Raw genomic sequence first — 23,233 nt, 5'->3', positions numbered from 1 at the left:
GGGATATCCCAACTCCTGAGTACATCTCACCTGAATTTAAAGACCATCTTAAATACAGATTTGACACACTGAACACTAATGACAACAGACCAGGTGAGTTGTGAGATTACATCAAAGACTTCACACACGAAAAAGTAAGAGATCATTAAAAAAGATGGGGGCGGGGGGAGAGACCAAAAAGGATGTCAGAAGAGACTCTGAAACTTACTCTGAAGCACAGAGTAGCTAAAGCGAAAGAAAAAATGATGCAGAAAAGCTGAACAGAAGATTTCAAAGGGCAGCTCGAGAAGACAAAGCATTATTAATGAAATGTGCAAAAACCTGGCGTTTGAAAACCAAAAGGTAAGTACACGCTCAGCATTTCTCAAGCTGAAAGAACTGAAGAAAAAATTTTAGCTTTGAGTTACAACACTGAAGGATTCTGTGGGCAAAAAAACTGAATCACACAGGAAGCATCAATAGAAGACGAAAGAGAGTCACTGTACCAAGAAGAACTGGTCAACACCCAACCACTTCAGGAGGCAGCATACGATCGAGGAACACTGGTGCTGAGGGAGGAAGTCAGCGCTGCACTGACGGCATCGGCCAACGACCAGGCTCCAAGGACCAGGCTCCGGGAACTGACAGGACGCCAGCTGAGACGTTACAAACAGATACAACACTGAAAGTGCTCACTTGTCTACGCCAAGAAACTCGGCAGACAGCTACCTGGCCAACTGGCTGGAAGAGATCCATACATGTGCCCGTTCCACAGAAAGGTGATCCAACAGAATGCACAAATTACCGAAGAATATCATTAATATAATGTTGAAGATAATTAAAAAAATGTTCACAGCAGTACACTGACAGGAACTGCCAGAAAGTCAAGCCAGGTTCACAAGAGGATATGGAATGAGGGATTATCACTGCTATCAGAAAGATCCTGGTAGAAAGCAGAGAATACCAAAAAAAATGTTTACCTGTGTTATACAGACTGTGCAAAGGCACTTGAATGTGTGGATTCTAACAAGTTATGGGTAACACTGTGGAGAATGGGAATTTCAGAACCCTTAATTGTGTTCCTGAGGAACCTGTACACAAACCAAAAGGCAGTTGTTTGAACAGAACTGCGTGGTGTGAAGTCAGGAAAGGTGTATATCTGGGTTGTACCCTTTCACCATACTTAATCTGTACCTACACCCATTGCCATCAAGTCTATTCTGATTCATAGCAACCCTACAGGACAGAGCAGAACTGCCCCATGTGGTTTCCATGGAGCGCCTGGTGGATTCGAACTGGCGACCTTTTCGTTAGCAGCCACAGCTCTTAACCACTATGCCACCAGGTACGCTGACCAAATCTGAGAAGCTAGACTATACAAAGAGGAAAGCAGCATCAGGAGTGTAGGAAGGCAACCTACAATACACAGATGACACAACCTTGCTTGCTGGAAGCGAAGAGGACCAAAAGTACTTACTGATGAAGATGCAAGACTACAGCCTTCAGTATGGACTACAAACCCAAAAACCAAACCCACTGCCTTGAGTCGATTCCATCTCACAGTGACCCCACTGGGTCTGCAAAGTTGTAAATCTCTACGGAAGCAGACTGCCACATCTTTCTCCCGCAGAGCCGCTGGTGGTTTCAAACTGCCCACCTTCTGGTTAGCAGCGGATCGCTTTAACCACTGTGCCACTAGGGCTCCTTAACTATGGTTAACTATGGTTACACCTCCACATAAAGAAAACAACCCTCACAACTGTACCAATAAGCAACATCATGATAAACAGTGAAAATCCTGAAGCTGTCAAAGACTTAATTTTACTTGGGTCCAAATCAGCGCCTACGGTAGAAGCAGTCAAGAAATCAAAACAACTCACTGCGATGGGCAAATCGTATGCAAAAGACCTCTTTGTAAAGTGTTAAAAAGGCAAAGATGTCACCTTGAGGATGAAGGTGCCTGACCCAAGCCATGGTGTTTTTAATCACCTCAAATACAACTGAAAGCTAGACAATGAATAAAGAAGACTGAAGAAGAATTGATGCTTCTGAACTACAATACTGGCAAACAATACTGACTATACCATGGACTGCCAGAAGAACACACACATCCGTCTTGAAATAAGTACAGCCAAAATGCTCTTCAGAAGCAAGAGACGAGGCTTCTTCTCACGTACTTTGGACTTGTTATCAAAAGGGAGTAGTCCCTGGAGAAGGACATGTTTGGTGAAGCAGTTCAGTGAAAATGAGGAAGACCCTCAACAAGATTGAATGACACAGTGGTTCAAAGAATGAGCTCAAACATAGCAACAGTCCTGAGGATGCCACCGGACCAGGCAGTGTTTCGTTCACAGGACCGCTATGGATCAGAACTGACCCCATGGCACTTAACAACCCCTGAATGTGACATATTAAAAGTTTTAACAGTATTATTTTTTAAATTTATTTTACAACTCCTTCTTGCAAGCTAGTATATAGAAATACAATTGGTTAATTGTTTGGGTTTTTACATATTTACCTTATATTCTGCAATCTTGCTAACCTATTAGTTTCCAGAGCTGATTTGTCCATTTCCTAGGACTTTCTGTATTTTTTCTGTATACACAATTATGTATTTGTAAGTAAAGACAGTATTACCTTTTCCTTTCCCATCTGTATGCCTTTTAGTTCTTTTTTCTTGCTTAACTGCACTGGCTAGGATGCAATGCTGGTAACCAGTAAGAGTAAACCTCCTTTGCATTTTCTTTTCTTAGAAAGGAATGTAGTTTTCTTCCATTAAGTATGTTAGCTCTTAAGTTTTTCAAAGATACTTACCAAACTAAGATAGTCCTCTACTATTCCCAGTTTGGCCAGAGTTTTCACCACAAGGATGTTGAATTTTTTGTAATTATCTTCATTTCCTGTATTTTTTCCAGCCTGTTAATACGAACAGATTTTCACCTGAGAGTTTTTTTTTTCCCTTGGTTTATTACCAAGGAAAAGACTGGCCTCATGAAATGAGCTTTCTCCTCTTGTATTTTCTGGAAGAAGTTTTGAAGAATTAACTTTATTTCTTTTTTAAAACACATGGTCGAATTCACCGGTGACAGCATCCGGTCCTGAAGGTATTGTGGGGGAGGGGGGTACTTTACAAAATTCAATCCTCCCCTCCCCCCCCATAGAGGCAGAGCTACTGAGGTTCTGTCTCCTTGAGCACTGGTAGTTTGTGTCTTTCAAGGCAATTTATCCATTTCATCTAAGTTGCCGGAAATGCTGCTATAAAGTTGTTCATAATATTCCCTAATTATTCTTTCAGTAGCTATAGGATCCGACTGCAGTGGGTTAGTGGGTAGAATCTGTAGTGATGTCCCCCTTTTCACTCCTGGAACAGTAACTGGTGTTTTTTCTGATCAGTCTGGCTAGAGGCTTATTTTTATAATCTCTTAGATGTCTTTAAAAAACCAATTTTCTCTACGGACTTTTGCTCTAACATATATTATTTCCTTCTCACCTTATCTTTCATTTGCTCTGCTCTTTCTAGTTTTAAGGTGGAGCTTAGATCACTGCTTTGAGAACTTTCTTTAATAAGCATTAATCCTACAAATTTCCCTCTCACTTTAGCTCCATTTCACAAATTAGATGTAATGTGTTTTTGTTATCATAGATTTCTATGTATTTTCTAGTTTCCTTTTTTATTCTTCTTGGAGCCACGGACTGTTTAGAAGTGAGTCGAACACACTGTAGGTATTTAGAGGTTTCCTAGATGATTTTTCTTCACTGCTTTTTTAATTCTGTTATAGTCAGAGAATGCTGTTTTGAAACCCACTGACTGATACTGGGTTTACCAGAATTATAATTCCATAAGGATTAAAAATAATGTGTATGCTATAGTCGAGGTACTGTTCTGTAACTGTCAATTAGATACCAACCAGAAAGGATGGCTGGTAGTGCCATTCAGATTTTATACATGCTAGCTAAAATTTTTTGACTCTTATCCGTCAACTACTGTAAAAAGTGTGTTTTAGTTCACCATTTACAACCAAAAGTCAAAACCTGGTGCCATCAGTTGATTCTGACTTATGGTGGCCCTGTAGGACGAGTAGAACTGCCCCACGGAGTTTCCAAGGAGCACCTGACAGATTCGAACTGCTGACGTTTTGGTCAGCAGGCAAACTCTTTACCACTATGCCACCAGGATTTCTGATTTTATGACTGTAGGTGTATTTATATTTTCCCTTTAGTTTCTGTTAGTTTTCCTTTCACATGTTCTGATACTTTATTTGACACATATAACCAAACCCACTGCTGTCCAGTCGATTCCGACCCATAGCGACCCTATACAGGTACATACTTAAAGTTCCTATATCTTTCTGACGTATGGAGCCCTGGTAGAGCAATGATTAAGAGCTACGGCTGGTAACCAAAAGGTGAGCAGTCTGAATCCACCAGCTGCTCCTTGGAAACCCTATGGGGGCAGTTCTACTCTGTCCTATAGGGTCACTATGAGTCAGAAATGACTCAGTAGCACCAAGTTTTTTTTGTTTTTTTTTTAGTTTGTTTTTGGTTCCCGATATACAGATTTCCTTGTCATTATAAACTTTTCCTTTTTGTGTCCAAAATGTTCTTACTTCATTAAGTCTCTAGCAGTACCCCTTGTCTCATATTAATACACCCATCTCACCTTTTGTTTGCTTTTTATTTACTCAGTTTATTTTTACAGCCTTTATTTAGAATCTATTTGTGTCTTGGTATTTAAAGTACATTTTTTGTAGACAACACAGTTGGTTCTTTCTTTAGTATGCAGTCTCATATTCCATGAGTTTTGGTTGGAAGGTTTTATCTACTTATGTTTATTGTAACTATCAATGTGGTTGCATTTATTTATCTCTATTAATTACTATTTGTTTTTTATTTGTCTCATCTGCTTTTTTATTCCTCTGCTCTTTATTCTTAATGACATTGTTTCATTTTAATACCCCCGTGCGTGATTTTTTTAGTGGATGTTTTAAGTTTACAATATCCATCTTAGAGTTATTCCAATCTACTTAGAATTAAAATTGAATCGCTGCTGGATGCCGTCAAGTGTATTCCGATTCACAGCAACCCATGTGACGAGGCAGAACTGCTCCACAGAGTTTTTAAAACTATAAACTTTATGGAAGCAGATCTCCAGGTCTTTCTCCCACAAAGCTGGTAACCTTTTAGTTAGCAGCCAAGTGCTTGACAGTTGCACTACCAGGACTCCTTAAAATTCTCAGTTATTTCAGGCCAAACAGAAACCCAGAAACAGTATGTCTCCCCCCACTTCCTATTCTTACTGATATCGTTGTCATCCATATCTACATGCTTTATAAACTCATCAATATAGTATTGTCTTTGCTTTAAAACTCAATTCTCATCACTTTCATTTGCAGGATTTTGAGATTAAACTTTTCTTAGTCTTCTGTTTTGCATGCTTTGCAGTGTGATTAACCTGGTTTTTATTTTTTTTTAATCCAGTTTTTGTAATTGTTATCTTCTAGGGGTTCATACAGCTACTTCGCTCCCCTGCCATTAACCACTAACGCCAAGTGTAAAGTTTATTTTTAGGTCGATGTCTTAACCTGGGAGCCCTTGTGGCACAGTGGTGAAGAGCTCAGGCTGTTGGCCACAAGGTCAGCAGGTCAAATCCACCAGATACTCCTTGGAAACCCTATGGGGTAGTTCTACTCTGTCCTACAGGGTCACTGTGACTCAGAATCGACTCGACAGCAGTGAGTTTGGTTTATCCTAGCCTGATTTTTTTCTCTCTTGATTTATACCATGAATATGCTGATGATGACTGCGTTCTAACTCTAGCACTAACATCTCTAGTAGTACTTGCTTTCTACTCACTGTATCCCTTATCTTTCAGCTTTCCAGGAGAACAGCCATGTCAAAACGTTCTCAACACCTCACTCATTTCAGCCTTGCTATCCCTTCGAAGCCTCAGATACGCCTAAGGTCATCAGTGATTCATCTATGGAATGCTTTGTGTTTTTATGAAATATTTAAGTTTTACTAATTGTCTTATTCTCAAGAGTGCATCCAGGTTTTACACAGCCTAGAGCTTACAATCTGGACGTCGTCTTTAAATAAAAAATCACCAATTTTTGGTAGGACCTGTCCCAGGCCTTGTGCAAGGAAAAAAAAAACCAAAACCAGTGCCGTCGAGTCAATTCTGACTCATAGCGGCCCTACAGGACAGAGCAAAACTGTCCCATAGACTTTCCGGAGAGAACCTGGCGGATTTGAACTGCTGACCACTTGGTTAGCAGCCACAGCACTTAACCACTATGCCACCAGAGTTTCAAGTAAAGAACCCTGAAGTCTAAGCCTTAGCAGCTTCTAAATCTGCTTTATCTGATTTTCCAGAGTTGTAAGAAAATAACACACTGTCTCATATACACAAAACACTGCATGGCTTAAAATTTTTCACATGCAGTCTCAATATTTGGATTTTTCATACCACAGTGTTATCAATAAATGTTTATTTAACTTTCATTTTTCAGTTTTACAGAATCCCTGTTTGCACAAAATCAAACTGATCACGCACCTATTTATATTTCTGCATATGGGCAAACATTTTGCTGGCACTGGCTTGTCTTTAATCAATTAGATGGCAACAGATTCAGTTTTTTTTTTTTTTTTTTTTTGGCGGGGGAGGAGCTTGTCTCTAGGAACCCTGATGGAGCAGTAGTTAAAGCACTTGGCTGCTAACCGAAAGGACAACTACTTGAACCTATCAGCTGCTCCACCAGGAGAACAATGTGGCTTCTGCTTCATGAAGATTACAGCCTTGAAAACTCTACGGGCAGTTCTACTCTGTCATACAGGGTTGCTGTGAGTTGGAATCAACTCGCTGGCAATGGGTTTGGCTTATCTCCAGTTTTACTAGACGCTTTCTATCAGTATCAAGCGCTGACTGGCTTGCTTTAAAGGGTCATTTTGCTTGGGTAAAATGTACTGGTGTAACATCCTCCAACCTGGAGCCCGGGGCTGGTTCTAAAATCAGAGTCTACCAACGGAGTCCTCCCCTCAACCCTTTCAACCTACCTTCCTAGTAGCACATTTTCCCTAATTCTTAAGTTTTAACAGTTAACCTTGGCATTAAGTTTCTATCATTTACTATATTTAATATGGTACATTTCTGCTGAAGATGGGCTTCACTAGGCATTCGTCAAGAACTGAGGCCCCAAAACTTACAATAAACCCTGAAGACATGGCCAAATTCCCAAAGGCTAAGGATTCATTTGCTGCCTCCGTTACAATTTTTGTTGCTGTTAGGTGCCATCAAGTCGGTTCCGACTCATAGCGACCCTACGGCAAAACATAACGAAACACTGCCCAGTCCTGCGCCATCCTTACGATCGTTGTTACGCTTGACCCCATTGTTGCAGCTACTGTGTCAATCCACCTCGTTGAGGGTCTTCCTCTTTTCCGCTGACCCTGTACTTTGCCAACCATGATGTCCTTCTGCAGAGACCGATCCCTCCCGACAACGTGCCCGAAATATGTAAGACACAGTCTCGCCATCCTTGCTTCTAAGGAGCATTCTGCTTATACTTCTTCTAAGACAGATTTATTAAGTTCTTCTGGCAGTCCAGGGTATATTCAACATTCTTTGCCAACACCACAATTCAAAGGTGTCAACTCTTCTTCAGTCTTCCTTATTCATTGTCCAGCTTTCACACGCATATGACGCAATTGAAAATACCATGGCCTGGGTCAGGCGCACCTTAGTCTTCAGGGTGACGTCTTTGCTCTTCAACACTTTAAAGAGGTCCTTTGCAGCAGATTTGCCCAATGCAATGAGTCTTTTGATTTCTTGACTGCTGCTTCCATAGCTCTTGATTGTGGATCCAAGTAAAATGAAATCCTTGACAACTTCAATCTTTTCTCCGTTTATCATGATGTTGCTCATTGGTCCGGTTGTAAGCATTTACTGTTTTATGTTGAAGTGCAATCCATACTAAAGGCTATGGTCTTTGATCTTCATCAGTAAATGCTTCAAATCCTCTTCGCTTTGAGCAAGAAATGTTGTCTCATCTGCATAATGCAGATTGTTAATGAGTCTTCCTCCAATCCTGATGCCCCATTTTTCTTCATATAGTCCAGCTTCTTGGATTATCTGCTCAGCATACAGATTAAATAGGTATGGTGAAAGAATACAACCCTGACACACACCTTTCCTGACTTTAAACCAATCAGTATCCCCTTGTTCTGTCTGAATAACTGCATCTTGATCTATGTAAAGGTTCCTCATGAGCACGATTAAGTGTTCTGAAATTCCCATTCTTCGCAAAGTTATCCAAATTTGTTATGATCCCACACGGTTGAATGCCTTTACATAGTCGATAAAACACAGGTACACATCTTTCTGGTATTCTCAGCTTTCAGCCAGGATCCATCTGACGGCGGCAATGATATCCCCGGTTCCACATCCTCTTCTGAAACCGTCCTGAATTTCTGGCAGTTCCCTGTCGATATACTGCTGGAGCTGTTTTTGAACGATCTTCAGCAAAACTTTGCTTGTGTGTGATGTTAATGATATTGTTCTGTAATTTCCACATTCAGTTGGATCACCTTTCTTGGGAATAGGCATAAATATGGATCTCTTCCAGCCAGTTGGCCAGGAAGCTGCCTTCCGTATTTCTTGACATAGATAACTGAGCACCTCCAGCGCTGCATCCGTTTGCTGAAACACCTCAATTGATATTCCATCAATTCCTGGGACCCTTGTTTTCACCAATGCCTTCAGAGCATCTTGGACTTCTTCCTTCAGTACCATCGGTTCCTGATCATGTGCTACACCTCTTGAAATGGTTGAATATCGACTAACTCTTTTTGGTAAAATGACCGTGTGTTCCTTCCATCTTCTTTTGGTGCTTCCTGCGTCTTTTAGTATTTTCCCCGTGGAATCCTTCACTATTGCAACTCGAGGCTTGAATTTTTTCTTCAGTTCTTTCAGCTCTCTGCACATGTCATTATACTTTTACTTTGTCTCAAGAGGCCCTTTGAAATCTTCAGTTCTTTTACTTCATCAATTCTTCCTTTTGCTTTAGCTGCTTGACGTTCAAGAACTAGTTTCAGAGTCTCCTCTGACATCTACCGTGGTCTTTTCTTTCTTTCCTGTCTTTTCAGTGACTTCTTGCTTTCTTCATGTACCGCTATCCTTGATGTCATTCCACAACTTGTCCGGTCTTCAGTCACCACTGTTCAATGCGTCACGTCTATTCTCCACGTGGTGTCTAAGTTCAGGTGGAGTATACTACTCAAGGTCATATTTTGGCTCTCGTGGACTTGCTCTGGAAACCCTGGTGGTGTAGAGGTTAAGTGCTATGGCTGCTAACCAAAAGGTCTGCAGTTCGAATCTGCCAGGTGCTCCTTGGGAACTCTATGGGGCAGTTCTACTCTGTCCTATAGGGTCGCTATGAGTTGGAATCCACTCGACAGCAGAGAGTTTGGCTTTGGTTTTTTTGGACTTGCTCTGATTGTCTTCAGTTTCAGCACGAACTTGCATATGAGCAATTGATGGTCTGTTCCACAGTCGGCCCCTGGCCTTGTTCTGACTGATGATATTGAGCTTTTCCATTGTTTCTTGCCACAGACGTAGTGAACTTGATTTCTGTGTGTTCCATCTGGCGAGGTCCATATGTATAATCACAGTTTATGTTGGTCAAAGAAGGTATTTGCAAGACTTCTTCATTGCAAATACCATCATTCGATCTGCAGCATTGTTTCTATCACCAAGGCCATATTTTCCAACTACTGATCCTCCTTTGTTTCCAACTTTCACATTAAAATCAACTGTAATTATCAATGCATCTTGGTTGCACGTTCAATCCCTTACAATTAGCCATGTATTAATTGTGTTTTTTGTCAGAGACACACTGCCAAGTTTTAAGCTTAAAGATCGATGCTGTGGAAAAAAATCTAACTTCAGAGGGTAATACAGATCTATTTTCAGTCAGAAACACTAGTATTTCTGACTTACAATCCACCAGAATTAAGGCTCAATCATTACTGACAGAAATTACCTCAGAGTATACCAAGAATAGAAGGTCTCAGAGCAGCAAAAAATGTTTTTAGTGAGTAAGTGACAAAGTAATTTCTAAGTTTCGTCCATCCTAGCTTCTCATCCTTGGGACCTGCCCAAGTCCAACTTTATACTCAATATGAAAACATTGTGTTTTTAAGAATTTCACTGAATTAGGAAGAAAAGATGGAGGGCTACACCTGTCTCATCTACTCCTCTGGGTTAATCCATAGATGCTGCTTCCATGTTTATAACACAATGATGATAGTAATACGCCAGGGGGAAAAAAGTATTTTTAATTATTAGCTAACAGAACATGGTATAGCTGTTAATTTCATCACAAGTTATTTAAAACTTCAAAATCCTTTATGGAGTTCTAAAATTCAAAAAGAATCAGGAAAAAGCTGCAAGTCTTATCTTTTGGCTTACTAAACCTCTTCAAGTACAACGTTAAGACATCACCATTAGATTACCGAGACCTATTTTGTATTATCAGAGGGAAAATCGTTGCAACCAAAGCACAAAACTAAGATTAGTATATATAAAAAAAAAAAAAGACACAAAATATCAACTCTCGCACTAATACCGTGAGTATGCTCACAGACGTATTAAGACGTAGCTGCTAATTATGATAATTATGTAACCTCCCTATTTAACTGCAATTTTAAAACACTTCTTTTTTACACATAATTTTATAAAATTCATTTTATCTGTATATTTGTACATCGTATAAGGCATATTATTTCTTCATTTATTATTTAATTAAAAATCTACTGAGAATAACCTAAGTCAGTTTATCTAGATCCAGTTAGTCTCAAATTGGGTTGTTTTAACACACAGCGGATTGCTGTATTTAGACTCCTGTACAGTTTGAGGAAAACGGACACTGTCTGTAGGTACCTAATCACACTTTATTCTAAAAAGGGCTACTCTTTATCAAATCCCATAGACTTCCGTTTATTATCCCCGAAGTCAACAAATACCTCAATCCAGAATGGTTCATTCTGAGAAACCGCACTGGTGTCTTGTAAAGCCTGCTCAAAGTTCTCCAGGGCTAAATAGATCTCTGCTCGCAACAGCAAGGCAGAATTGTCCTCAGGAACTGAAAGACAAGAGGAACGCAAATAAAAAAACATTTAAAAACGAATTCTCAAGTTAATTAAAATTAGAAATACTGAACTAGAAGATACTAATTCCTCTTTCCAATCATATTTAGAGTCTGGTAGTTTAAGTACATCTTAACAGAACTTCCCTCAGGAAAACAGCACCAAGAAAACCAGACTGCCACTGAGTATTCCTGCATCCACCCCAGCTACAACTTAATCTCCAGTAATTACCTGAGCAAATGCTAAATCATCTCACTACTACTAAAAAAAAAAAAAAAAACCAAAAACCAGTGGCTGTTGATTCCGATTCATGGCCACTCCTCATGTTTCAAACAGGGCTTGGAACCCATTCTTTCTGGGATCAATCATGGCTGAGAAAACAACACTGGAATAGATCCGAGTTTTTAAGATTTGGGCAAACTGGAACAGAAAAAATTATGGGAAGAGGCCCTGCTAAAAACTTAAATCTCCCTCTTAAAAAAGAAGGCACCTTATGCATCACATAGCAACCAAAACCCTTGCCCATCGCACACTGAGCAGAGTTGGAAACAGCGCTGCCCCACTCAAACGTGGTAGCTGACAGCAGCTCTCTGAATGTGTCACCATCCTCAGTCTTGGTGTTAATCCAATCCCACGCTTCAGTCTCCCGGAACGGCTCACTACGCCTCTTCTGAGTCCCCCATTCCAGGGATTTGACCTATAATCTTTCCCGTTGCAGTTATGGCTCCTGATCACCAAAAAATTCAAGTCTGTTCTGGTTTGCTTCACTAGCCAGAACTGAACTAGTTCAAAGGCAGGTTTCCTGGTTTCAGAGTAGACCAGTGCTCCATAGGGTTCTCAATAGCTGGGATCTTTCAGGGAAACCCTGGTGGTACAGTAGTTATGAGCTATGGCTGCTAACCAAAAGGTTGGTGGTTTGAATCCACCAGGTGCTCCTTGGAAACTCTATGGGGCAGTCCTACTGTGCCTGATAGGGTCACTAGGAGTCAGGATCAACTTGATGGCAGAGAATTTGGTTTTTTGGAGGTGATCTTTCAAAAGTAGATTGCTAAGCCTTTCTTCCAAGGAGTGTCTAGGTGGATTCAAATCACCAAGTCTTTGTTTGGTAGTCGAATACCGAACTGTCTGTGCCCCGCCCCCCCCAGACTCCCCAATGCTTCAGGTACTGAAGGAACGCTGGTGCCACAACAGTTAAGCACTTGGCTGCTAACCAGATGGTCGGCAAAGCCCACCCACCGGCTCTGCAGGAGGCAAGACCTCGTGATCTGCTCCCATGAAGCTTATAGCCTGGAAAACCCTATGGGGCCGTTCTACTCTGTCACATGGCGTCACCATAGGCCAGAATCAAATCGACAGCACCTCAACAACATTATTAGGTATTTAGGAAAGAAAAAAAAAAAACCTAAAGTAACATTTTTTGAAGTACAAAGGAAAATTCACACTCGAGAAACTAAAAAATGTTTTTTAACACAACTCTGGATGCTGATTTACCCCCACAATTGTACCTACAGCCTGTTCTCTGATGAAAGCAGAAAAAAGAACCTTCTTTTTCCCTAGCTTCCCCAACAGAGGAACACCTGAAAAATACGCAGGTGTTCCCACCAACAGAACACCAGCTCTGTAAAAGCCAAGAATGACTTTAGGAAATGATTTATAATATATGAAGTGGTGACTTGGCAGGGCACCGTGGAGAAGTGACAAAGCTGGAGCACATCAATGTGGCACCACTGCGGCAGGACCTGGCTCTCTCTAGCCATACGGGCTTCAGAGCTCTGTAAGGGGGCTACAACCATGCAATTTAGTTCATCAACAAATATTGTGAGCAGCCAAGCCGGAGTCTCATCTCTGTACCTAGTCAACATTTTCTTTTTCCAAATTCTTTGACTCTTTCTCGAACTAACAACTTTGACTTCTCCAAATGCTAGTACTTCTGCTCTTCCTTGACGTAGGGACTTAGCATGTGTGCAGAAAAGAACACACGCAGAAGAATGTTATGTAAAAACCTGGTGAGCAGGCAGTACTTTTAAGTGTCCTACCGCAAACACCTGAAATAGAAGACAGGACAGGGACAAGGGGGAAGGCGAAAAGAGCAGCGAGAATGAGGACTGAAGTAAAATTTTCCAAAAGTCATCATTCGCTACACTAAGACTCAGCAAACTTTTTCCATAAAGGACCGGATGGTAAGTTTTTTAAAACAAAAGGTTTTACAAGAATTTTATTTAAAAAATTTAAGGTATAGTAATTGCCACGATTTTTTTTTTTTTTTTTTTGGTATTTTTTGTAACCCAGATCTACTAAGAATGAAGTTCTTTTTGGAAGAATAGCATTTTTCTCAGAGTCCAAAATTAGTGTTTACTATCGTCAAAATCAATTACAAATTGTTCATCGATTGGATTTTACATATTCCATCACTGAAAAAAACATAGGTACTGTAAGATACTAATGTTAACCTACAAGTATGATTTTAAGTTAAACATTATTTAATCCCTAGGAGACCATTTGTAGAATTTCCCTGGATTATTCTATCTCCCGATTTAGTATACCATCCTACTGCAGATTAATAATCTTCAATTGAGAATTAGATGGCACCTACTCAATTGCAGTTAAATGTATTTTTGGAATACGATGCTGTTCGAATTGTAGTTAAAAGCCTGGAAGATACAAAACAACCCTAACTCGCTGCCTGGAGTCAATTGCCACTCAGAGCAACCCTATAGGACAGAGCAGAACTGTCCCATAGGGTTTCCAAGGAGCACCTGGTGGATTCGAACTGCCAACCTTTTGGTTAGCAGCTGAGCTCCTAACCACACCACCAGGGCTCTTTGGAAAATACACCTGCTGCAAAATTTGGGTGGGAAAAAGATCTCACATCTGGTTCCCAGTTTCTGGAAGCAAAACTAATTTCCCACTGAAAACCATAAATACAGGAAAAAAAATACAAAAGAATAGTTTAAAGGCATCAAAGGGCAACTACTGCAGGCAGTACCTGAGCAGCTTAGCTCCATGTTCCTCCAGTTTTTCCCTAAGGCCATTCTCCAACCCACAGTATGAGGAAAACAGAGCCCACAGAAAAAAGTACAGGAGATAAAAGTTTGAGGCTACTAACAGTTCAGATCTGTAGACTTCCAGAGAGGAGACCCTGCAGAAAGCGAACCCCAAAATTACAGGAAACTTTAACTTGCTGTGTCAGTCTGAACAGACTAAATTTCACTACAGTCACTAACAAATCCTAGAAAGCTTATAAAATTTCCATTGACATTCTATGTTCATAACAAGCCAGGCAGTAAAGGCTTTGATCCATGTCTTCTCACTCCTGGATCCAGGTTCTAATTTTGTTTTGAATTTTGCTGATTAAAAAATATTGTTTAAATCAATTCAACCTGCTTCTTTTCACCTTTTTCAATGTGACTACAAGAAAACTTAAAGTTACACATTTGCCTGTTGGACATGACTTTATATTGGACAGCGCTCCTCTACACTACATATAAATGAAATAGTGGGAAACTCAAAAGCACAAGCCTGTTTTTGAGTATGGATTTTTTGCTTGTAAAAATTGTACATACTGTTACAGTAAGCAATTTAATTATTCCATCAGAGAATTCCCCAACTTAAGATACAGCTGATTTACCACTTTAGTACTGAATCACAATTTATTTTGATATAAAACAAAACTGAACTTGAATCACTTTGAAGTAGCACGTGTGCCTTCACACACAGAGGACCTCAAATCTAAGTGTAGGATAAGATGCGTACTAACAGCACACGGGAAACGCTGAGTAACAGAACTCACTCAGAGTGGGCAACGCAGCAGATGAGGGATATACACGGAGAAGCGTCTCTGGGTGCACCCGGTGAGTCCTAAAAGCTGGTGGTTTGAACCCACCTAGCAGCGCCATGGAAGAAATCAAGAGGAAAAAACCCATGGAGGAGTTCTGCTCTGTAACACGTGGGGCTGCCAGGGGGCAAAATCAACTCCACAGCACCAAGTGTGGTTTTTGGTTTACAGACACATATTAAAAGAAAAAAAAAAGTTGCTGCGTAGTGGACTCTTGACTCACGCACGTCCTAGCAGAACTGCGCTTCAGAGTCTTCAATGTCTGGTCTCTGGGAAGTAGGTCACCAGGCCTTTCTTCCTAGGGTTTATGAGGACTCAAACCACCAAACTTTGGTTAACTGTGAGCACGTTTACCCACTGCACTTACAGACTTCTAAATCATATATAGCCAGTTACCACCCAGTCACCTCTCGGCAACTCCATGAAATCATATACGCACTACTACAAAACCAGTGAATTCAGAAAATAAACCACCCTCCACACACATACCCCCTCTCTGAAACCCTCAAGAGACTCTTCTCCAGGAGGCTATGAATTGAAGTCAGCCAGACGCAGGGCTGGAACAGACAGGTTTATTCACGGCTTGCAAACCGGGAGGCTGGCAGGGTCTCTGACCTAAAGCAGCCAGCTCCCTTAACCAGGGCGTATTTGCTCCTTTTGTTGGGAGTGACATACATACGCACGAACAGTGAGAAGAAATCTTTCCTCTTGCAATGCGTGGGCAGCCCACGTTATCTTTTGTGAATGAGTTTTTGCTCACAGTTTTAAACGCGGCGCACAAGGCTAATCAAAAAAAAAAAAAAGGCAACCGCCAACTACTGCCACCCCAGGAGGGTCACATAGCAGGTAGATTCGAGTCAGTGCCGGGCCTCCTGCCAGGAGAAGAAACGTGGGGACTCAGCCAATCACGGTGAAGTGCTGCAAACGCTGTAACAAAAATGTAGCAAGGGTACACTTTTCTGAAAAACAACTATTATGGGATGGTTAATAACCCTTTCATGACTGCCTGTTTTATTCCACCTAAAACAATTGCCAAAAGATTATACCCAAGTTACAGACGTTTGCTCTTATTTTAAACTAAAACCAACTGCAGCCCTGGTAGAACAATGGTTAAAAACTAGTGCTGATAACCAAAATGTCGCATTCGAATCCACCAGCCGCTCCTTGGAAACTCTACGTGGCAGTTCTTCTCTGTCCGTAAAGTCGCTAAGTCCAAATTGACTCTACCACCAACGGGTTTTTTTTTTTTTTTTTTTTTTTAACACCAATGAGTCGACCCTGACTTAGGGCGACCTCGTTTGGTTTTCAAGGGCTGATTTATTGCAAGGTAGATTGCCAGGCCTTTCCTCCCAGGTGCCTCTAGGTAAACTCCAAGTTCCAACATTTTTGGATAGTTGCTGTTTGCCCCACCCTGGGACCGCCTGGAGTAGAGTAGACTGGACAGCATCTGGAGTTCTTTCAATTAAGTCTTAACAAGTGGTGGTTGGGGGCGGGGAAGGGTGACGCTGCTATTTTTTTTTAAGCCTATGACCAAATAAAATAAGCCATACACACTAGTTAGCATAATAAACTACGCCGTAACAAAAATTTTCATGCCGTTTGAGACAAGAACATATAGTACTATCAAATGCTCTAAAGCCCCACAGAGTGGAGGAATTCCTTACACTAGCTAAAACCCCAAAACCAATCCTGCCCCTATCACCCACAAGGCACACACTCCATTCTGCGTCTCGGTGCTGGTTAGCTATCTGCGTGTTCCTGCATGACTCACAAAACCCCCTAGCACCCTCTCAGATCCCAAACAGCTAAAACAAATTTAAAAGACATCTTGGTCATACAAGACCGCGAAGCGCGGCAAGGCAACGCTGCGGAATACTTTCCTAGTTCCTGAAAGACACAATCAGTGGGGCGCACCGGCCTCCCCCACCTTGGCTACAAGGTATGTCTGTTACCGACTTTCCTTCCGTACCCGAAACAAAGCTTTTCGTAAAAAACCCTTGGTCACCCAGGCACCTCCCAACTCTGACACTCACTCAACAGCTAGGCGCGCAGGGGGCCCAGGTGCCAAGGCGGCACTTACCCAGGTCCAGGGCCTGCTGGCACGTGAGCAGCGCTGCCTCGGCTTGCTGCTGGCGCTGCAGATCCCGCGCCTGGCTGTCCAGCCTGCGCGCGACGATCTCGGTCGGGAAGCACTTCTCCAGCAGGTTGTTGAGCACCGCGTTGACCTGCGGCTCCCGCGACGGCTGCACCGCGCCCGGCTCCACGCAGGACTTACACACCGTGCGCCCGCACAGCAGGGTCACCGGCTCGTAGAGCAGCCGCGGGCAGCGCGGGCACCGGAGCAGGGCGCGGAGCGTGGCGGGCGTGGGGGCCGCCGCGGCCGGGGGTGGGGAGGGCGGCCGCCCCCAGCGCAGCTCCACGGCGTCGGCGTCCGGCTGCAGAGGCCGCAGCACCCACTCGCGCTCGCGGACGAAGCGCGCCAGGCCGGTGGCCAGGTGGCCCAGCTCGTGGGGCTGCAAGGGCTCGAACAGCGCCGCCGCGCGGAAAGGGCCCATGGCCTGGTGGACGCGGCCCCCGCGGGCCAGCGAGTTCCCCAGCCGCAGGCAGAGGCCGCGGTCGGGCCGGTCCACCCGGGGCAGCAGCATGCAGAAGATCTCGGCGGCCAGGCTGTACTCGCCCCTGCGGAACGCCTCGTCGCCTTTCTCTATCCGCACGGGGATCGAGTCCCCGTAGTCGCAGCCGAGGCACTGATGCGGCGGGGAGTCCGAGCCGGCTCCGCTGGGCGCGGTGCTCATGGTCGCGAGCTTGCGGCGATGTCGCCTCGGAGGAAAGCAGCGGAGAGAGGGTCCCAGAGCCAGGCAGCGGAGGAGCGACAAGCTGCCTCGCCACGAGCCGCAGCGCGTTTGGCACCGACGCGCGAGGACTTTCAAGGCCGCGGCTGGGGGCGGGCCAAGGCGTGGGCTGAGGGACCCTCCCCCGCGGGGCGCAGCTCCCCCCCGAGCCGGAGGTGGGGTCAGGACCACCAGGCGCCGTCGGCGCTTGGCACCACCGCGTTCCCCCGGGGCTAGCCCGAGACCTGCCCGCGTGCACCTGCCCCCGTTTCGCTTGCTTCTGTATCTACAGGCGGTTTTCTGGACGTGCCGACCCCTCCCCCCGTCGGCGTGTCCCCGAGACCCTCGCCCTGCTGGTCCCGGGCCGCCTGGTGCGTAGGCGCGCGCTCGCTTGGACGCGCCTTTCTCTCCGCGCTTCTGCCGCCGAGGGCGCAGGCCAGGCTGCGCGCGGAACAGGTGTGCGCGGTGGTCGGCGCCCACCTTGCCCAAGTCGCGGCAGCTGCCTGCCACCGAGGCAGCGTGTAGGCTATTGTGATTACCAGCTGCCTTTTAGTCGGTTCCGACTCGTAATGACCTTTGTACAGTTGAACAACTTGTGGCTCTGGTTAAAAGAGAACCCAGGAAAAGTTCGCAAGCCTGTCAGGTATCCCTAGCTTTGATGTAGGAACTTGCCCTAAATGACTGGGAAGCCGGGGGTAGGCTCTGAACGGAGCTTCCATCAATTTTCTGTTAGGGGAATTCTAGGACCGGTCTCCTTATTAACCTATTAATGTGGGAGTACCGGAAGAGGCAAGTGGAGTTTCGTTCATTTTGTGTCTCCAGGGGCTGAGTGTATAGTTAAATGTTTTTGGTGATGGGTTCAGTGGATAAGCAATTTTAGAAACTTTAATTTGTAGCTCGATAAATAGGATGGTAATTATGGAAATAATTGTGATGAGTCATGGCGCTGTGTCTAGTTGTGGCATTCATTGAGGGGAGGGAGGGCTCCCAGCCTTTGACTTGAAAAGTTAACGCAAATACAGCTTCTCAGTGACGTATTGTGAAGATGGTGATCAATGCTCGAAATATTTAAGTGGGACGGATTCTAATACGAGGGGCGCGAAGCTGAGATTGGATCCGCAAATTTCGGGGCACCGCCTTAAAATAGGCCTGGTCGTGTTAATGATAGCCGTCCTGGAATTCCATCGGTTTTTAATCCCAACGATGGGACTGCTCCTGAGTGTAGAACATCTGATGAAATTAGGATTCGAATAGGTATTTCCATTGGCAAGCCGACTCGGTTACCGACTTCTAGCCGTCGTGGCTCTCCGGGATTACAGTCCTCAGTAGGAATCATGTAGGAATCGAAACTTATGCCTTCATTGTCAGTATATTTGTAGCTTCAATATCATTGATGACCTGTGGTTTTTAGTGTTAATAGTGGGTTCTTCCGGAAACCTTGGTGGGGTAGTGGTTAAGTGCTACAGCTGCTAACCAAAGGGTCGGCAGTTCGAATCTGTCAGGTGCTCCTTGGAAACTCTATGGGGCAGTTCTGCTCTGTCCTGTAGGGTCGCTATGAGTCGGAATCAACTGGACAGCCCTGGGTTTGGGGTTTTTTTTTAGTGGGTTATTCGTCAGTCATGTAAAGAATATGTAAGGAAGGCAGAGCAATTAAGACAAGGATAGAGCTGGAAGGATTGTTGGAATTGTTTCTACTTTTTGAGCATCTTTCATGCTAGTATGATTTAGCTTAGTGGTGAGCATTAGTGAAATAATATATACGATTAAATATTAATAAGGAAAACTCTTACTAGGGTGTGGTCTTGGAAGTGAAGAAGTTCTTCCGTAGTGGGCGATGTAGCATCTTGAAATCCTAGTTGACATGGGTATGACATAGAGGTTTAAAGGGTTTCAACCTATAAGTTAACTTGGACAAAGTTAGGTGATTATTTTACTAACACCTCGCTTATTGAGAAAGTCATAAAGGTTATGAGGTTGGCTTGAAGCCAATTGTCAGGTTCGATTCATTCCTTATATTAGATTCTGACATACGCTGGCTCTTCAGATGTGTGATAGGGCGGTGGGCAGCCGTTGAGTCATTCAGCGTTAGCTGCTGTAAATTCAACTGTTGACACCTCCCATTTGGAGGAGAATGCTTCCCAGATTACGAAAATTATTAAGGATCACCGCTATGAGAGAAATGAATGACCCTACAGAGAAAACAGTATTTCATGTCGTGTAAGCATCTTGGTAATCAGGATATCGGCGTGGCAGTGGCATGTCTGATACACCAAGAAAATGCTGAGGGAAAATGTTAGGTTAACGCCAACAGATGTGATTGTAAAACGAAATTTTAGCTCATGTAGCATTGAATGTGTATCCTGAAAATAGGAGGAATCAGTGAACAAACTCTCCCCTGATAGGGAAGACTGCACCTATAGATAACACACAGTGGAAATGTGGTACAACCGTGAGTATCGTGTAGAACAATGTCTAGTGAAGAATTGGTAGGTACGATACCTGTTAAGCCTCCTACTTGAAGTAGGAAAATAAACCCTAATGCTCCTAGTATGGCTGGTGATTATGGAATATTACCGCTGTGAAGAGTGGCTAACCAGCTAAATGCTTTTACACCTGGCAGGATGGAAATAATTCTTGTGGCTGATGGAAAGTCAGCTCAGCTGTCTACATCTATACCAGCGGTGAGTATGTAATGGGCTCATGATGAAGCCGAGGAAACCCATTGATGTTATAGCCTCTGTAGCCAAATGGTTCTTTTTTTCCTGAATAATATGTAATGATGTGGGAATTATACCGAAACCTGAAAGAATAAGAATATAACTTCCAGGTGACCAAAAAATCAGAATAGATTCTGGTATAGGATAGGATCGTCTCTTCCCGCTGGGTCACAGAACAGGGTGTTAGGATTATGGTTGGTTAATAGCATAGTAATCCCTGCTGCTGAGACTCAGAGTGATAGCAGAAGCAGCTCGGCAGTAACTAGGGCAGATCAGACAAATGGAGATGCTTGGTAATAAGATATGGCTGGGGGTTTCATATTAACAATTGTAGTAATAAAATTAATGAGCGCTAGAGTTGAAGATACACCTGCCAGGTAGAGCGAGAAAATTGGTAGGTCTACAAAAGCCACTGTGTGGGCCAGGTTTCCTGCTAGGGCAGGTAGACTGTTCAGCCGGTGCCAGCACCTGCTTCTACTATAGAAAAAGTTAGTAAAAGTAGAAAAGGGGGGTAGAAGCCAGAAGCTTATATTGTTTATTCACAGGAATGCTGTATCAGGTGCTCCAGTTGAGAAAGGAACTATTCAGCTTCCGAATTCTCCAATTATAATCTGTATCACCGTAAAGAAAATTATTATGAAGGCCTGGGCTGTGACGATGGAGATTTGGTCGTCCTGACCCCTGGAAGAGCACCTGGTTGGCCTAAATCAGCTCGAATTAAAATACTAAGAGCGGTTCCTGCTGTTCTGGCTCAAGCAGCGAACGATGTCTTTATGATTGGTTGGAAATAGTCAACAATTGAGGAACGTGGGTAAAATGGCTGAGTAAAGCATTAGATTGTAAACCTAACACAGGACTCAGTCCCCTTTTTACCAAGCCCTGTGGTATAAGAACTTGTCAAATTGCAAATTCAAAGAACCAGCTTCAATTCTGCCAGGGCTTTTCCTGTCTTTTTCTTCTAGGCAAGAGAAGTAGATTGAAGCCAGTTGTCTAGGGTATTCAGCTGTTACCTAAAGTATCCATGGGCTCAGCGCCCACCAATCTAGGACTTAGCTTAATTAAAGCATCTGGTTTGCATTCACTTAAAGTAACCTAGAGCCTTGCTGTCCTTATTTCAGGGATTAAGTGTAATATACTTGTTCAGGACTTTGAAGGAAACCCTGGTGGTGTAGTGGTTAAGAGCTATGGCTGGTAACCAAAAAGGTCAGCAGTTCAAATCCACCAGGCGCTCCTTGGAAACCCTGTGGAGCAGTTTTATTCTGTCCTATAGGGTCGCTATGAGTCAGGATTGACGATGGGAACAAGTTTGGCTTTTTTTTTTTTTTGTTTAGGGCTTTGAAGGCTCTTGGTCTTTACTAACCTAAATCCCTATTCTAGGATTAAGAGGATTTGGGGTGAGTAGGAGAAGAAGGTTAGACAGAATGATGAGAATAGATAGGGTTATTAGGTAGCGGGCGCTTATGAACTCATTTTTGTTATTTATAGATGGAAACATGGTGAGTAAGGAGGAGTCGATTAGTCCTATGTAGGAGAGCTTGAGTAGTGCTAAGATGCCATGCAAAGTGGCAGGATAATACCATGGTTTTTAGTCAATTCTTGAATGTTCAATCATTTAGGCATGAAGCCTGTGAGTGGAGGGAACCCCCAAGTGATAGTAAAGTGGTTATAGGTAAGATTATTGCCTTCAGAGTTGTATTTCATAGCAGGGGCAGGGATGATGTTGAGACAGAATTATATTAGAATAATAAAAATGGAAAGTGTCGTTCAGATGTAAATGACTAGGTTAAGGAGTGTGAGAGATGGATTACTATCTAGGATAATTAGTATTCAGCCTATATGGGTGATGGAGGAGTAGGCTAGAATTTTTCACAGTTCTGTTTGGTTCAGGCCTCCCCAGCCCACTACTCAAATTGATAGTAAGCCTGGTAGTAGAATAAGGTTCACGTTGTTGGAGGGAATAATTTGATATAGAATTGATAGGGGTGCTAATTTTTGTCAAGTTAATAGGATTATTCCTCAGGTTAATTTGGCTCCTTGAGTTCCTTCTGGCACTCAGAAGTGGAATGGGGCTAAGCCTAGTTTATTATTAATGCTGCCAAGGCTATGCCTGAAGCTATGGGGTTAAATAATTTCATAATTGTCCTGAATATACGAAGTTAATTATAATGGCTGTTATGAGTATTATGGACTCGGTGGCTTGGGTTAAGAAGTATTTCTGGCAACTTCGGTAGATGGTCGATTATAGGTTATGGTTAGGATTGAGGTGATAGCAAACATATTTACCTCTAGAATGCTAGAGGTGATGTTTTTGGTAAACAGGCAGGGTCTATGTTTGCCAAGTTCCTTTCAGTCTTTTTAATCCTTCTCTTTATGCATACTTATGTTGGGCTAACAATTAATGGAAAAAAAATAAGGTATTAATTTGTGTATTGAGTTTATTGGGTTGTTAACTATCAGCAGTCATCCGTTCTGATACAAGCTTATGCACGGAGTAGTTGTTCTTGTTACTTACATTAATATTATTTCTTTTATTTTATATAGACACCCTGGTAGTGCTACGGCTGCTAACTAAGAGGTTGGCAGTTTGAATCCACCGGGCGCTCCTTGGAAACTATCGGGCAGTTCTGCTCTGTCCTATAGGGTCGCTATGAGTCGGACTCGACTCGATGCCAGTGGGCTTTTTTTTTTTTTTAATAGATTAGTCCAGTATTGTGTCTAGGAGGTGGTTA

At 43.1% G+C, this 23,233-nt stretch overlaps 1 protein-coding gene across 1 annotated transcript in view; it reads right to left on the bottom strand.

The window, feature by feature from the left end:
• LONRF2 (LON peptidase N-terminal domain and ring finger 2) overlaps positions 1 to 19,123 on the bottom strand; it is a 45,546-nt gene extending 26,423 nt beyond the window's left edge. Inside the window, exons 1-3 of the mRNA XM_049856374.1 lie at positions 19,072 to 19,123; positions 17,037 to 18,290; positions 10,999 to 11,117 (exon numbers count right to left, since the gene is read on the bottom strand). Coding sequence (XP_049712331.1) covers positions 10,999 to 11,117; positions 17,037 to 18,290; positions 19,072 to 19,123 — 1,425 coding nt within the window. The remainder of the gene's footprint in view (positions 1 to 10,998; positions 11,118 to 17,036; positions 18,291 to 19,071) is intronic.
• Positions 19,124 to 23,233: the final 4,110 nt, after the last annotated feature.

Source organism: Elephas maximus, chromosome 17, assembly GCF_024166365.1.
Source record: "Elephas maximus indicus isolate mEleMax1 chromosome 17, mEleMax1 primary haplotype, whole genome shotgun sequence".
NCBI classification, from domain to species: Eukaryota; Metazoa; Chordata; class Mammalia; order Proboscidea; family Elephantidae; genus Elephas; species Elephas maximus.
This window is presented reverse-complemented; position numbering and strand designations above follow the sequence as displayed.